Consider the following 16,482-nt stretch of genomic DNA (forward strand, 5'->3'; position numbering starts at 1 on the left):
CAGGACTCCTAGCTTTTGCTAATTTTTAAACAACAAACTTTGATCTGTAAGTCTGTGAAAAAGAAAAATGGACTACTTGAGGTGTGGAATAGTTCTTTAAAAAGTCACCCGAAGCTGGAAAGTGGTATCACGTTCTTTAATATCAGCACCTGGACGGCAGAGGCAGGCAGATCTCTGGGAGTCGAGGCCAGCCAGGTCTACAGAATGAGTGGCAGGACAGCCAGGGCAACTACACAGAGAAAACCTGTCTTGAAAAAATAAAAATAAAAAAAAAACCTGAAAAGTTATTGATGGCTTTAAAATCTGGGCAGGCAGATAACTGTATGCTTTCTAAGTTTTACAAATCGAGCCTTTTTCCACAAGGCTTTGTGTGTGTGTGTGTGTGTGTGTGTGTGTGTGTGTGTGTGTGTGTACGTGTGTGTGGTTTTGGTTTCTGGAGAAAGGGTCTCTACATAGCCCTGACTGACCTAGAACTCACTGTGTAGACCAGGATGGCCTCTAACTCAAAGAAATCCATCTGCCTTTGCTTCTTCAGTGCCTAAAGAAGTTTTTAGAAATGTTCTTTTATGATGTTTATTTAGTATAAGGTATTGGTGCATTATTATGAACAAATAATATTAATCAAATGAAGAAAGTAAACCATTATCTTATTAACTAGTAGGTCAGTAGTCTCTTCCAAGGTCTATTATTGAGTGAAGATTTTTCTAGGTTAAGAATATAAGAACTGGGGCTGGGAGATGGCTCAGTGGTTAAGAACTCTGGCTGGTCTTCCAGAAGATCCAGGTTCAATTCTCAGCATCCACATGACTGTTCAAACCTACCTGTAATTCCAGTTTAGGGCTTCTGACACACTCACACAGACATACAAGCAGGCCAAACACCAATGATCATAAAATAATATATGGTATATGTATATATTATAAGAACCAAGCCAGGCATAGTGGCTCATGCCTGTAGCAGTCTCGGGGTGGAAGCAGGAGGATTGCTGAGTTTGACAACAGCTGAGCTGGTTAGTGAGTTCCAGATTAGTCTGGGTAAAACAGTACAAGGTCAGTCTCAAAGCTCTTCCATGCAGCAGGTACTCATACTTCAGCCTCATTTATTTAAAATGCCAGTCCTCTGTGCTTGGGAGTCTTGCCAGCAGACTGCATTCTGGCCAGGTGAGAGCATGCTTTCCTGAGGTTGCCAGAGCACAGTCCTCTCAGCCTGGAACCTTGCCAGACATGGAGTTGTCTCATCCTCACCAGCAGGCTGTGCTGTGTCAGCTAAAACAGCTTCCTGGCTCTCTTCAGGCTCTTACCCTCCCTTTCTGATCTCTGTACACTCAGAAGAGGGAAGTAAATGACCAAGATGTGCCGAGCACTGGTCACTGTGCAGTTCATTGGGCTTGGTGCCATATGCACCGATTTTATAGATGCCCTCATTGTCCAGCAAAGGAAGGTATCCATTACCAAGTAGGGAGCCAGGATCTAGGCTCAGTTCTGACTCCAAGCACACTAAGAGCGTGCCATTGTGCGCGCGCACACACACACACACACAGAGAGAGAGAGAGAGAGAGAGAGAGAGAGAGAGAGAGAGAGAGAGAGAGAGAGAGAGAGAGGGAAGGAGGGAGGGAGAGAGAGAGAGGGAGGGGGATAGACAGACAGACAGACAGACAGACAGACAGACAGACAGACTCTTTCTGTCTCCTCCCTTCTTCCCTTCTTCTATCCCCTCACTCTTTCTCCCCCACCACCAGATTGTGCTACTTGGAAATATTAAGAGGTTTAATATGTAGTATATTTTAACACAGTTGATGCTAGTTTTGTTTCAGCTATAGAGCAAAATAGTACATACTGTTAGGTGAATACATTATATCTTACAAAGTATTCAGGAAGTGCTGGCCAGATTCTCCCTAAGATAAAACATAAACTAAGTAGTATTTTAAAATCATGAATTAGTCACCTTTCCCCCCTAAAACAAGGAGAGGAGAGAAGGCTAAACTATGTAAGAAGTACTGAGTGTCAGTGTGTATTTAACTTGGTGGTGTGACCTCTGCCTGTCACCTCATTTCATTTGCACAGGAGCTTCTGTGGTATATTAGAGCAGAGAAGTGCTTCCTCCATCATGTCCCATTTTGTGTCCTTGGCTTGAAGGGATGAATTATCGTCTCTGGAGGCCGTAGTTTCCAACTCTTTCTATGCAGTTAAAGTATAGAAAAGGGTTAGTGCCCTCGCTGCATGCCAAAGAAAGTTCTCTCTTAATTGGCCACACTTTCCAGTGTGTCACTTGCTAATCATAATGAGAATAATAACTGTCATATACTAGAGAAAGCTCTGTACTCAGAGTCCTGCTTGATCGTTTATAAACCTAGTCATTCTTACCAAACTTAGGAGACAGTTTTATTTTCCCTATTAGACAGATGAGATCCTAAGGCCACATACCTAGCAAGTAGGAGAATGAAGATTCAAACCCAGGCTGGCTGACTCCAATCTCTACTTTTCCTAATTGTTAGTATGCTACTGCTGCTCGAGTCCAAGCCAAGAGTCTTCACTTGGCTTTCCTTGAACCCCCAGGGGCTCCTCGAAAAGCAAATCTGAGACTAGAGACCATTTATAATTTTGATTTTGTTTCATTTTGTTTTATTTTTGAGACAGAGTCTCACTACATATCCTTGGCTGGCCTGGAACTTGCTATATAGACCATACTGGCCTTGAACTCATAGAGTTCCACCTGCCTCTGCTTCCCAAGTACCAGAATGAAAGGTTGTGCCACTATGAGCAGCCTAATTATAATATATATATATATTATATAATATATATATATATATAAGTTTTCTATATCTTTAAACTATGTAAATTTCTGTTTGTTTAAAAACCTTTGTCAGAGGAATTATGAAGAAATGGATATTTTTAGTGGATTTCTAAGGCCTTTTCTATTGTTAATGGAATATGGTATTGATCAGTTGATATTTTTCTCTCCTGTTTTTGGTTCACTAAGAGCTGTTCTTAGTACTTTGGTATGTATGTATTTTAAGATGTTTAAAAGTATGCTGCATAATAATTTAAACTTAAGATTCTTTTCATGTGAGTCTTATCCCTGATAAAGCTGGAGGACCGACCAGGCAGTGTTGAACCCTTTTGCAAATTGTGCCTCGGGTGCTGATGTCACCGCCACTTGACTTCCTCTGTCATTGTGGACTTTACATGTTTGGGACTTGATTTAGCAGTAGTTAGAGAGTATGGAATCTGAGTCCTTGGTGATTTTTTTCCCCTTCTAATAATTTTAGAGGTTTTATTATTATTCACGTGCAGTGTGCTGTGTACATGTGTCATGATGCATGTGTGAGGTGAGAGAGCAGCCAACACGAGTTGGGTTTCTCTTTCTATTGTGTGGGTCCTGAGGATGGCACTCACACCTTTCCCGCTAGGCCATCTTAGAGGTCTTTCTTTTTTCTTTCTAGTGTAAAGGTAAGCAAAAAATGTTCAGAAATGGAAAAATAAATTACTAGCTAAACATAAATATTTAATGCTAAAGTATTTTCTGCTAAACATAAGAATAGATTCCAAGTGACTATGACTATGAATATAAACAAAAAGGGAAGAAAAAGAGGGGAGGGAAGGAATGGAAAAGGAAACCTCACAAGTGCTGAAAGGAAGCAGATGAACCATGCTTCAGCCCTGTTGGGCACAACAGGCCATCTGTGTGTCCCCAAGTCCAGAGGCAGGAGGAGAAGCTTGATGAATTTGCATTTAAAACTTTTAATATCCTCATTTTGGGCATTTGTTTTATTGAGACATGCTCTTGCTAGACTTTTCAGACACTCAGACTCATATACTCCTGGCCTTATAGGGAGGGAGAGGTGGGGGGTTGGCTTTCAATTTTTTGTATATCAGTAAACACTTACCAGCAAAGTCAAATGACAAGTGACAAAGTGAAAGGAAATATTTGTAATACAGAGACATGGAGTTTTGCCTGAAAAAGAAAAAGAAAAAGGACAAAGCTTCCAAGAGCCTGATAGAATATTGGTGGGGGTTGGGGGGTAGGAAGCAGGGGCAGGGCAGGGGTAGTGTTGCTTACACACAGTTAGAAAATTATAGTGTAAGCAATGCTAAGATTCTGTTTCTTAGCCATAATTTGCAAAAAATTTTAAAATATGATATGAATTGTTTCCTGTGGGTGAGAGTTTGCTCTCTCACAGTGCTAGAGGGACTTCCAGTCAGCATACTCTCAGAAGGAAATATTGCCAGTGCCAGAGAAGCTGCCCTATCAGGCTCATTGCTCAGAGCTCATCTCTAGAACCTAAGATGTATGTCTTCATGAGGGTCACTGTACATGCACATCTCCCAGACCCCAAGGTCCTCAAGCGCTGTTGCTTCAGGACTAATAGACACACCTAGTTCATAGGTTGGGTTTCTCCAAGAAGAGGAGGCAGGACTCCACGGAGAAGTGGTTAATTTCAGAGCTTTGGCAGAGAAATTGTGAGCCAAGCCTGCAGTATATTATGACGCCAGAATGTCTTGACATGGTCAGAAAGAATGAGATTTGTTAAAAGAACGTAAGAGCAAGCCCACTATCATTCCTAATTGCCAAGATTGAGCATTTGTGTAACAGGACAAAATAACAATGGTATTGGGTTTTTATTCTTCACAATAGAGAGGTCTGTATTCTAAACTAGTATAAAATATTTTCAAAGGATGACTCCTCCTTACAGAAGAATTCTAGTTAGTGAGTATGCCAGAAAAAAAGGCAATAGAAAAATTGCCATTACAGTCATAATTATGTGATGTTTGCAAACAAGATCCATGGTAAAATTATGGGCAATGTTAAAATTATTGAGCAAAATTTTGAGAAAGATTTTAATAAAAAAGGATATTTATATAGGCTCAAAGTTGGAATCATGGAGGGCTTGGCCCGGGGCTTGAAAATGCTTTATCACAGTGGACACATGTGGATATGGCTTCCCTCCTTTCCTCACTTGGAGCCCTTCCCACTTTTTTCTGTCTCCATTGCCTCACTACCTCCAAATGACATGTGGCCTCTGCCTCTCTCAGGCATAACCCTTTTCCCTGTAGTGACACTGAAGACATGGGCTCACATCCCAACCCCTAATTGTAGGTCTCAGCTCCACCTCCCCACTTCCTTGGATTAGGGAACTGGGCCGAGTCTGACTTCTTCCTCATCCAGCAGCTGCAGAGGAGTTACATATTCCCATGTCTTCCTGGCTCCCAAGTCTCTAGGCAGGCTAATACCTGATCCCTGGCTACCGTTGCTGTCCAGCCCTCATTGGCTTCTTCCAACCTCTCATCCCAGGGAAGATGGGACATGAGGAATCTTGACATATGTAGTGTCTGAAGAGAACAAGTCTCCAGTGACACATTTCAAAGCACAGGAGACTGTTGGAGTGGGTACAGAACATCCGCTGTGGGTCTTATCTTAGAAGAGACATTAGAACAACTCCAAGTACAGTGAGGGCGAATCAAAACTGGCAGTCATGCAGCAAAACAAGGGTCAGAGGATGGGAAACTAGGGGGTAAAGGGACACTGGCCTAACAGTATTCTTCCGTCAGAAATCCCCTGGGAGATAAGGTAGGATGAGGAGCTTAAGGATGATCAGACATGAAGAGAGAGTTCTTGCTAAGCTGACTTAGCAGAACTCTTCATTAAAACCACATCTTACAAGGAAGTATGCAGATGGAGGGACGTAACAGAAGTTTCAAGTCCTTGACTAAAGTTCAGCCAAGCAACCAGAAGTAGGGGCTGGAACAATGACTTAGTAGGTAAAATGCTTGCTGTACAAACCTGAGGAGCTGAGTTCAGTTTCCCAGCACTCAACGTAAAGAACAAGGCATGATGGTGTGAGCAAGCCTGCAGTCTGAGTGCTGTGCTGGGGCGGGTGGGGGTTGGGGGGCGGTGCTGGTCAGCCAGTGTGGCTGAGTTGGTAAGTGCTAAGTTCAATGAGAGACCCAGAAGACATTTGTCATCAGTCTGTGGCCTACAGAAGCAGGCGCACACACATGTACGCACTCAGAGGAGTGGGTCTGGAGAGATGACTCGGTGGTTAAAAGCATTGGCTGCTCTTTCAGAAGCCCCAGGTTCATTCTCAGCACCCACATAGTGACCCACAAATATCACAACTCCAGTACTAGTGGATCCAACGTCCCCTTCTGGCCTCTGTAGTCACTGCACTTGTACTACAGTGACATGCACTCCAGAACACACACATACACATAAAATAAAAGTAAAATCCAGTTGTGGGGGTGGGAGGTAGGGAGGTGGTACAAAGTCAGTTTGATTAGCCTGACCTATCACCTTACTTTGCATAGCATTTTCTGTAGATAAAAAAGGGAAAATGAGGACCCTATAACAGACAATTGAAATTGTCTAAAATGTCGAAGTTTTATGTAAGAGGAAATTAAATATTCTATTCCTGATAATTTCATCTTCCAGTTTAAAAATCAAAGTCTAGATCAAGTAAGTTTTCTATACCATGTTTTCTGACACAGAAGCCAATATTACAACTGCCATAAGTATACACTCAGAATTAAAGTCATTTTTTTCTTCCAAAATAGAAATTTGGGGTTGTTTATGATGTTGTGTGCATTACATTCTGTATTTGATATTATAATGCTGCCTTCCTAAAGGAATTATAGCACTGCTCTCTCTAATGCAGATTTAGGGCGCTCTCGAGAACTGCAGTACGTGTACGTGGATAACAACATCCACCTGAAAGGCCTGCCATCCTATCTCTACAACAAAGTCATCGGCTGCAGTGGGTAAGGCTGGCTTCACAGTTGGGATTTAAAAATAGATGAACTTGTTTTGATAATTCTACTTAATTTTATCTTTGGCCTTAATATGCTAAACCAGATATCTTTATGAACTAAGAATATTAAGTAAGCAATTTAGAATATTGTATGTTGAATTCAGCTTGTAAGCTGTGGTGCAATGAGTTACTACTTTCCAGGCTAAAGGAAAAAAAGAGACCATATGTGTTTTCTTTTTTATTATCAAAATAGCTCTACTTTTGTCTTCATTGATGAATAAAATTGTATATACAAGTCTAGAGCATGAAAAATGTCCTGTTTGTCTATGCTGCCACACATACCATTATAAACTCTAGAAAGTAGAGGAAATGGCACGATGCTAAAAAAGATTTTCTCCCTTGGAACATGATTGTAAAGACAGTGTGATATACTATCTAAATATTTTAAGTATTTAGAATTCAGCAGCAGACATAGTCCCTTCTTACAAATCATGAGTCCAGGAACTAAGCAGGTGTTTCAGGGCACCACTAACTCCCTTCTCTCAGGTCTTTAGGAAGGTGGCCTTGGCCTTCCCTTTAACAGGACGCCACAAGCACCTGACATGAAGTGTTTCCAGGTAGTGTGCCATGAAAGGACGGCCACACTCCTAGATCACTTAACCCACCTGAGCAGCCAAAAGCACGCCTTTGAGATGATATAACTAACACATTGGAGTCCTCATTCCCAGCCAGCTGCATAGCCTGACTCACGCTCCATGTAGCTCAGCGAGAAGACAGGTGGCAATATGGAACATAGAAGACAGCCGCTTCTGCATTGGCCTGGCTCCAGGGAATGGGTAGTAAGTGCTGATTGCTCCAGAGAGAGCCATCCTAGGAACTGTGCCTTTCCCTTGGGAAGAGGGCACATTTGTTATCATGGGAAACCTTGGACAAACTGAGCTGGTCCAGGCTGATGAAATCCAAAACTGCCTTGAAGCAGGAACAATGGATTGTGTTACCAGTTTTAGCTGAATGGCTTTCTACAGTTGACTTTGTCACAAACGTGACACCACATAGTCATACTTTAGTGAGTTCTCAAAAGGTTTTTACTCTAGTGTGACTCTTCTGTGGGTTGAGCAGAATGGCCTGGGTCATAGTAGTGCTCACGAGAGGATGTAAGCAGGCTCCCACCCTGACTCAGTTCTGCCTCTACCACGGCAAGGCAGTCGCAATTGTTTAGCGCTACTGACTGCCAGAATGTTCTTTTTGCACTCGAAAGAGAAAGTTTTTCATCTTTAAGTTTGTATAGGCAGCAATGGTAGTGGATTTTAGGAGCATGCCAAGCATTTGGGGAAATTGGTAATAGGAAAAAAGCAACCAAGAGTTAGTAGCCTGCATTTTCTTCATACTTTTATGAGCTTATCGATTGTAACACAGAAAAACAAGATTACTGATAGGACATATGTAATACCTATTTTATAATATTAATGTTGGGGGGGGGCGGTGTGCAGTCCAGCTGACAAATAGACTCTGCTTCATTTTCAGTCTGCTGCTTTAACCCAAAACTTTGAGTGTTCTTGTCATGAGATTCCTAAGCCATTTAGCCTAATTTATCCCTAAAAATGATACTTCTTTATGTAGTATTTAAATGACAAAACATTTTAAAAATTCTAGGGGGTGCTGAAGAGAGGTCCCACTTCCCCTCTTTCTTCTGCCTGTAAAATAAACCAAAGGCCAAGGCCCCCATGCCCAGTCAGAGCCGGATGCTTCCTGCCTTTCTGAAGGAGAGAGGAAAGACACAGAGACAGTCCTGACAGAAAGAGAGATGTGCATGTCCTGGGGTCTAGCAAGGGCGCTTGTTTGAACAGGAATGTGGGCATCCTGTCCATTTGTTGGGTGTTTAGTGAGGAGTTTCCCTGTTTGGTTACTGCAAAGCAAATACCATGGTCAGCAAAGTGACGCATGCCAGCCCTCGTGGCCCTTACGTGCAGCCGGGGATCAGGGAAGAACAGTGTGGAAGGAACTTGTACAACATGATGTATGAGCTGACAGCCAGGCTTTTTCACGTGGTGCTTTACTCTCTCGCACATGTTGCTTCCAGCTGCCTTGCAGCCCCAGGTATAAAAGCACAGTAGCCCTGCTCAGCTTAAGGATCCAGGAAATCCAAGCTCCGGCAGTATAGAGTGAACACAGCTTTAGGGACCTGAAGAATATAATGTAAAAATCTGGTCTATAATACATGTCTATATGTATGTATATAGAACACTGCCTTAGATATTTTGTTGATATTTTGCCAATGTTGTAAACACACACACACACACACACACACACACACACACACACACACACAAATAAACTCTGGTGAAGGCTAGAGAATGGAGTATAAAATATATAAAAATCTATTAAATACAAATAAAAGATTACTCAGAGACATTTCAGAAGTCTCATGAAATTAACTTTGATATTCATAGAAATGTGAACAAAGTTAACCCCTACGCATTGCGTATTTGTTGTTCGAATACTAGGCACTAACAAGCATGTCAGGACTGTGCTAGAAGTTACTAGAAAAACAAAAGATTTAAATGGTTATTCTAGCAAGAATAACAGCACAGATAGTAAATACCCTGAAAGAGGATGATTGACACCTAGAGCGTGAACTAACTGTTGTGTCTCAGCTCAGAGTCACACATTACATCCTGTCGATTAAACAGGTCAGCCATCTTCATGGTGGAAGGACCGTCACAGGAAGCCATGGCTAGGAGTAGGAAGAATCCTGGGAGAGCCAAGTAGAGGCTGGCTGGCAGCCATAGCTTGGTTACATCCATGCTGTTTGCCGGATTCATGGGTGCTGTCTTTTCTGGGATTGTCTGTCTCTTACTGCAGGGGTAAATGCCGTGGGTTCTTCTACATTGTGCTCCGAGAGTTTTCTAGTAGCACTTGGGGTTTTAGAGTGCAGTGAGTGGCACATTTGAGTATGCAGGGGCGTTTGATGGTAAAAGTGGTCCCCTATGGGTATTGCTCCAGAACCCTGGTTGTGTGAGAAAAAGCAAACAAGCGTCTGTCATGGACCTTTCCAGCTGGATCTGGGAGCAGTTTCTAAGCGACCTAATGGTTTGTCGTGCAGTCACTCAAGGTAATAGAATTGTTCAAATCAGTTGAACCAGTAGACTAAAAATTTTTTAGATCACAGACCAGTTTTAGGGTTTTTTTCCCCCAGTCAGTGGAAACTGTTTATTAATAAATCATGAATTGACTTACTATAGTACATTTTAAAAATTACTTATTTTGAATTAGCATACAAAGAATTATGTCTCTTTATCCTCTTCTCTTCACCGTGATAGCCCCTGTCCACTTTCACGTTGCATGTGCTCCTCAACACCCCTTTTCCCTCTCTCTTGTCTCTAGTTCCACAACCCATGCCTACATGTGTACGTACATATGGTCCTTGAAAACCAGGATCCACGTATGAGAAAGAATGTGCAGTATTTGTCTTTCTGAGTCTGGGTTTCTTAGGTTATTGTAATTTCCAGACCCCTCCATTTCTGAAAACTTCATACTTTCATTGTGTATGCATATCACATTTTCATGATCCATCTATCTATTGACATGATCTAGGCTGGTGCCATTTCCTAGCTATTGTGACTAGAACAGCAATAAACATGGATGTGCAAGTGTCTCTGCACTAGGGTCTAGTCCTTCGGTTATATGCCCAGGAGTGGTATAGCTGAGTCACGTGGTAGTTCACTTTTAAGTTTTTGAGAAATCTTCATACTTATTTGTGTTATGGCTGCACCGGTTACACTTCCACTCAAGCCCACATCTGCACTCATTGTCATTTGTTTTCTAGATGACAGCCATTCTGACTATGGTGAAATGGAATCTCAAAGTAGTTTTTATTTGCATTTCCCTGATGTTAAATGCTTTTTAAAGTATTCATTGATCGTTTACTTTCCTTCCTTCCTCCCTTCTTTCCTTTTAGCTTTCCTTTCTCCTTTCTTTCTTTTTGAGAATTGTCTCTTCAGTCATTATTTTTGAACATGATCTTATTTATATAGCCCTGACTGGGCTAGAATTCACTATGTGGACCAGGCTAGTTCATAGAATCAGCCTGCCTCTGCCTCCTGAGCTTAAGGTGTATGGACCACTACACCCAGCTAACCCATTTATTGATTGGCAGTTTTGTGTTTAATTTTTGCAGTACGGCTAGCTGAGCTCTCCCTTACTCTGTAGGCTGTTTGTTCTGCTGATGGTTTCCTTTGTTCACAAACATTTTATGTAAGGGCTCCTAACACTTAAAGCAATATTGGGTATCCAAATCGCACCTCCTTGGGGCAGGTCCAGAGCAGCCCAGTTGCATCTAACAAAAGTGTTATTTGAGCTGTCATCACTCAAGACAGTGAATTACTTGCCAAAACAAAAATACTAGTGTTTCCCTTAAGCATAAGAGGAATATAGCAGAATCTAGAGCCTCTGAAATCTAGGCATTAATGTCTTAGGATGCAGTTCAGAATTCTATGGCATGTAAAGATTGGAGGAATTTGGCCCATTCTCAAGAATCTCGATGATTAGAGACCAACCTGAGGTGACCTGAAATGTTGGAAAGAAAAAAGTGTAGATTATTAAACAATCTTGTAACTTTCATCAATGAGTAAAGAATGGGCATATTATGAATGGACAGACCAGAAAAATAGAGCTAACTCTAAAAAAGAAATATAACAATATTTTAGAACCGAAAACTATGGTACCTGAGATGAAACCACTGTTTGGTGGCTTCATATGGCAGAATAGGCTAAACCAACACAAAGGAGTGACTTGGAGGCAGATGGGGCAGATGTGATCCAACCTTAAGACTGCAGAGAAGATTGAGAACAGAAGGGTCTGCCAGACCGTGTGGAAATCTGCATGATTGCTGCCCCAGAAGGAGAGTCGGGAGAGAGCAAGGCAGCAGCAACAGTGTGAGCACAAAGCCATGCCTGGGCAGCATGGCTGAGTCAGAGCTGGGGAGGGCACTTTGAAAACAACTGAAGGTAAACAAGGAGGCGTTTCTAAAGTACTAATAGAAAGCTCCATGTGTTATCCCGGTGCTGAGTCAGGAACATTGCTCTGAGCACAGGCCCATGCTGGGCTTCATAGCAAGACATGTCTCAATAAAGAAGGAAACAAAGAACGAAGGCAAAGGAACAGCTTCTCAGAGCTGCTAAGTAACTCCCAGTGGAGGCTTCATCAGGGCAAGGGTGTTTTCTCTAGCTAGCACTTTCATTCCTTCTTCTTATGTAAAATGAAAAGATGTTTCTGCTGAAAGGGAGGGCAAGTCTGTAGCGTTCCATGATGGCAGATAGATGTTGTGGGTACTTCCTGAAGGATTCAAAATCCGTGATTAAATCTCCATTTAAAAAATATCTCTGTCCTAATCCCACTCCCTCTCCCTCCTCCTCGTGTGTGTGTGTGTGTGTGTGTGTGTGTGTGTGTGTGTGTGTGTGTGTGTGTGTCTCGTGCCTTGACATGCTTGTTGTCAGAAGACAACTCCAGTGTCAGTGCTCACCTCCCACATGTCTGAAGCAAGTTCGCTGGTGCTGTGGATGCCAGGCTGGCTGGCCCATGAACTCTTATGTACTCTTGTGTCTCCACCTCCTGTCTTGCTGCCCGAACACTGACATCACCGGCTCTAAGACTCAAACACTGTTTCTCATGGTTGCACTGCAAGGGCTTAATCCACTGAGCCGTCTTTCCAGCTGTAGATCTTCATTTTTGACATACTGTTAGTTGGAATGATGAATGTGAAAATGGATTTAATTAATTTGCTGCATCATGTATTTTGGAGCAAATATGTAGCAAAATCTCAGTGACAAGATGACATTGCTATTCAGTGAACCTGCTTTAAGTTAAATGATGAGTGACGACTGTGACAATACTGAATTAAAGGGATGTTTTCTAATAATTATTATAATTATCTAAACCAGAGGTCCTAAAATTTGAGATTTTAATAAATACCCTTAAGAAAGGGTTCATGTATATATATTTTTGTGACCTCCTAGGCATTTAGTCTAAAATGTTTTAAACTTCTTGAATTATAAATCAGAACTAGCGGTATTTAGTAATTGCTGGATAATAACCTGGTTCTATTGTGAACTGAATGAAGCATGTTATATCTTCCGTTCCATCTTATTGACACTTGACTTCATTGTCACCTCACCACTGCCCTGGATCACTTCCTTTTTGAGATGTGTGATGCTCACTTTTCAAGGCATTGCCTTCCAGCTCCGTCCGTGTTCCAGATTCAGGTTGGTTGGAACTGTGGTTCCTAGTGTGCATTAAATAGCTAAGTCCCATTTCATGTTTTCCTCTTCCTTGACTGTCATGGCTCTAATTTTACACTGAAGCAGTAATTAATAATAAAAAGAAAGCTTGCCTGTACACATGGGTTAGAATTTGCTGTATACCAAACAATGTGCTCTTGGTTCATTGGTGTTATTGCACAGAATCCTTCCAACAACGCTTGTGAATTGTCCCTATTTTAGAAATGAAGAAATTGTCTAAGAATCCTGGTAGCAGCCGTGTGTCACCATCCACACTTACCCTGTGCAGTGGCCATCCTGCCTCCTCCTTGTCTCTCTCCTTTGTCTGGGCTCACCTGTGTGGGCTGGAACTCCTCTGCTGACTCCTGCAGAGTCAAGCCCTATAGAAGCACCTCAGGGAAGATGGGTGACAGAGTGGCTGACTCAGTCTCTACAAGGTGCGAGAGCAGCACCTTGCTTTAGTTGGCTATTGAGGGTGAATCATAGAAGTCATTCAACAGATGGATCTTAAATTCAATTAGCCTCTTATAGTGAAGAGTGGGGGTAGAACTGTCAAAGAAAGATTAAACTTTCTATAAAATAAGGGTACACTTGTTGGACTGGGTCCCTTCAGTTTAATCTGTCATTGTAATTGCAAGGGACAGTAAGAACCATAAGAAAGCCTGGCTTTCAGTCTCCTGACCCTTTAGTTATTACTGGGTTTGGGCACTGTCCATGCAGAAGCATTCAGGATTGGACTGGAAAGCAGCATCTGTTACAGCAGCAATGATGTGAAGTAAACATCCAGGAACGACGTACTGTAATCCCAGCACTAGGGAGGCCAATCAGGGAAGGATCACAAATTGGAAACCAACTTTTTTTATTTGTTTTTGTTTTTCCGAGACAGGGTTTCTCTGTATCACTTTGGAGCCTGTCCTGGAACTTGCTCGGTAGACCAGGCTGGCCTCAAACTCACAGAGATATTCCTGCCTCTGCCTCCCAAGTGCTAGGGATTAAAGGCGTGCACCACCACCGCCCAGCAGGAAGCCAACTTTTTAATATGCTTTTTACTCCACATTTGTATTATTTTCTTTTCTGCTCAGGGTTCTCATTATTCAGTGTTAATGTAAAGTTCAGTGTGGATGTAAACACAGCCTTCAAGCTACAAGTCAGACATTCCTGCCCAGGTCAAGTCTATTTGATGCTGTATAAAAATGATCCTATGGTGGCCATTCATGATAATTGAGTCTCTGAGGTGTTCCTCAACGTCACAAAGAATGCTCTCCTCAGAGAAATCCACAAACGCCTATCACACTAAAAATGTGAAATAGAGGCTAAAGTTTAGACATAGGTAATATTATCTCCTTACATGAATTTGTAAGGTTCAGTTCCCAGCCAGAGTCATGGCAGCTTCTCAGGATCTGTAGGGAAGGGCAGGGTTTCCTTCCTGTGGAGAACTCTGTCATTGTTCCTTGGCCTTCACCTGAGCTCCAACGGGTGATGTGCTTTACTCATGGCCTACTAATACAAATGTTAATCCAGTCTAAAAATATCTTCACAAGGACATCTAGCCTGGTGTCTGACTCAGTACCTGGGCACCATGCCCTTGCCAGGTTGCCACAAAAAATAAGACATTTGCCAAAATTCCACTTGACAGATGGCTGTTATTTTCCCAAGTCATTGTTTCCTTACATTCGGCACCCTCTTCTTGTTGGGTTCCCACACACAAAACATTGTAGTACTCAGCCCTCTTAACCTAACTCCTCACCCCAAGAACTGTGGGCCCCAAAGAGTTCCCTAGTAGTTGCAGGTTTTCTGTGGTTTCCTTTTTTTCATAGTCCTCATATTCTAGAGGGAGCGCCTGCTTTCTGCCCTGGTCTCTTCCACACCCCTGGGTTGGGGGGTCTTTGTTGTTGTTATTGTTGTTTGTTTATTTGGTTGTTTGGTTTGTTGGTTGGTTGGTTTCTCTTTTGCTTTTTGGTTACAAAATATCTAACAAGAGGCAACTAAAAGAAGAAAGGGTTTGTTTTGTTGTACCATTTGAGGGCATATGGTAGGTCACCACAGGGTAGCCCAGGTAGCAGAGCAGCCAGAAAGCAGAGAGAGATGAATTCTCGAGCTCAGCTCACTCTCCCCTTCGCTTTCCGTCTTTAACCCCAGCCCACAGCATGATGCTCCCACACGTGGGAAGGGTCCTCTCACCTGAGCCTGATCTAGAAACACCTTCACAGACACACCCAGAGGTTTGTCTCCAAGAGATTGTAGATCCTGTCAAGTTACCAGTCAGCAAAGGCCATCACAGCTCCTTTTAACAGTCATCAGCCTTTCCACTAGGAAAGAGAGAAAAGAGAAGCAAACATTCTAACTCAAAAGATGAACAAACAGAAAACCCTGCCAGCAAACTGGGGGGGGGGGGGCGTGTTTCATCTGGTAAAGTAGATCTTGGAAAACCAACAATCAATATTGTACTTCATGTTGAAAGAATTGAATCTCAGGAAAGTTTGGGAGATGTCCAGATAAAGCTAGCATAAAGTTCAAGGCGAATAATAAGCAACTGAGAGTTACAATAAAAAGAATCTTAGAAGGATCCTGCCAGCAGATGGATCAGTAGGTTAATCAGAATCATGTAGAACTGACGATGGTTTAAACAAACGCAGTGCTGAAACAGATCAGAAACTCCTCAAGCAAATCGAAAAGCGTTTGGTTGGGAACTTGATATGGTGAAGGCAACATTCCAATTTAGAAGTGAATATTTGTTTTATTTGATAGTGCTACAGTTTGTTCTAATTTTATATCATGACCAAAAAAAAAAGATAAACAGCACCTACATGTAAAATAATATGGTAAGTAACTGGAAGAAATGTTAGAACAACCCTCCTGACCGTCGGAAGAGTTAGATGCTGTGAAGGAAATGGTGGGTGCATGAAACAGCAGGGGGAAAGACATCAGGGTGGGGAAAGACACCATCTCCAAATGTGACCAGATGGAAATATTTCATTGCGTGTGACAAAGATTTGCCGATATGAAAGGCTCTAAGAATTGATTTTTTTATTCAGGTCAACATTAAGCAAAAAGTGTGAATGGGTAGGTCACAGAGTGACCAGCAAGCATCTCCAAAGGTGATAAACTCAGAAACCAAGCTGTTGATTTTCATCAGTCAGGTCTGCCAAGGACTGAAGTGATTGGTAACTCAGTTATGAGTATAGTAGCGAGTACTAACCTTACCATCTTTGGATAGTACAATTTGAAACTTCACAGTATTTACATCGTTGTTTCCATGGCTAGACATTTCAATTTGGGGAACATGATCTTCAGTAATGAAAATTTCTGTACATAGGATGTGTTAACTTTTATTGTGGCATTGTGTGATGATAGGAGGGAAAACTGAAAAACCTGAGATGAACATAGTAAATGATGTTCCAGTCACACTCTGAACATCCCATGGCTGTTTAAATGATTTCTCTAGTTCTGGCTTGATGGTCC

General features: G+C 42.1%; 1 protein-coding gene across 2 annotated transcripts in view; it reads left to right on the plus strand.

Moving 5' to 3' along the window:
* Lrrc28 (leucine rich repeat containing 28) overlaps window positions 1–16,482 on the plus strand; it is a 123,616-nt gene that overhangs the window by 86,912 nt on the left and 20,222 nt on the right. For both annotated transcript variants that reach the window (XM_027408117.2, XM_027408119.2), the window contains one exon: window positions 6,653–6,755. In XM_027408117.2, the coding sequence (XP_027263918.1) occupies window positions 6,653–6,755 (103 nt within the window). The remainder of the gene's footprint in view (window positions 1–6,652; window positions 6,756–16,482) is intronic.

Source organism: Cricetulus griseus, chromosome 3 (genome assembly GCF_003668045.3).
Source record: "Cricetulus griseus strain 17A/GY chromosome 3, alternate assembly CriGri-PICRH-1.0, whole genome shotgun sequence".
NCBI classification, from domain to species: Eukaryota; Metazoa; Chordata; class Mammalia; order Rodentia; family Cricetidae; genus Cricetulus; species Cricetulus griseus.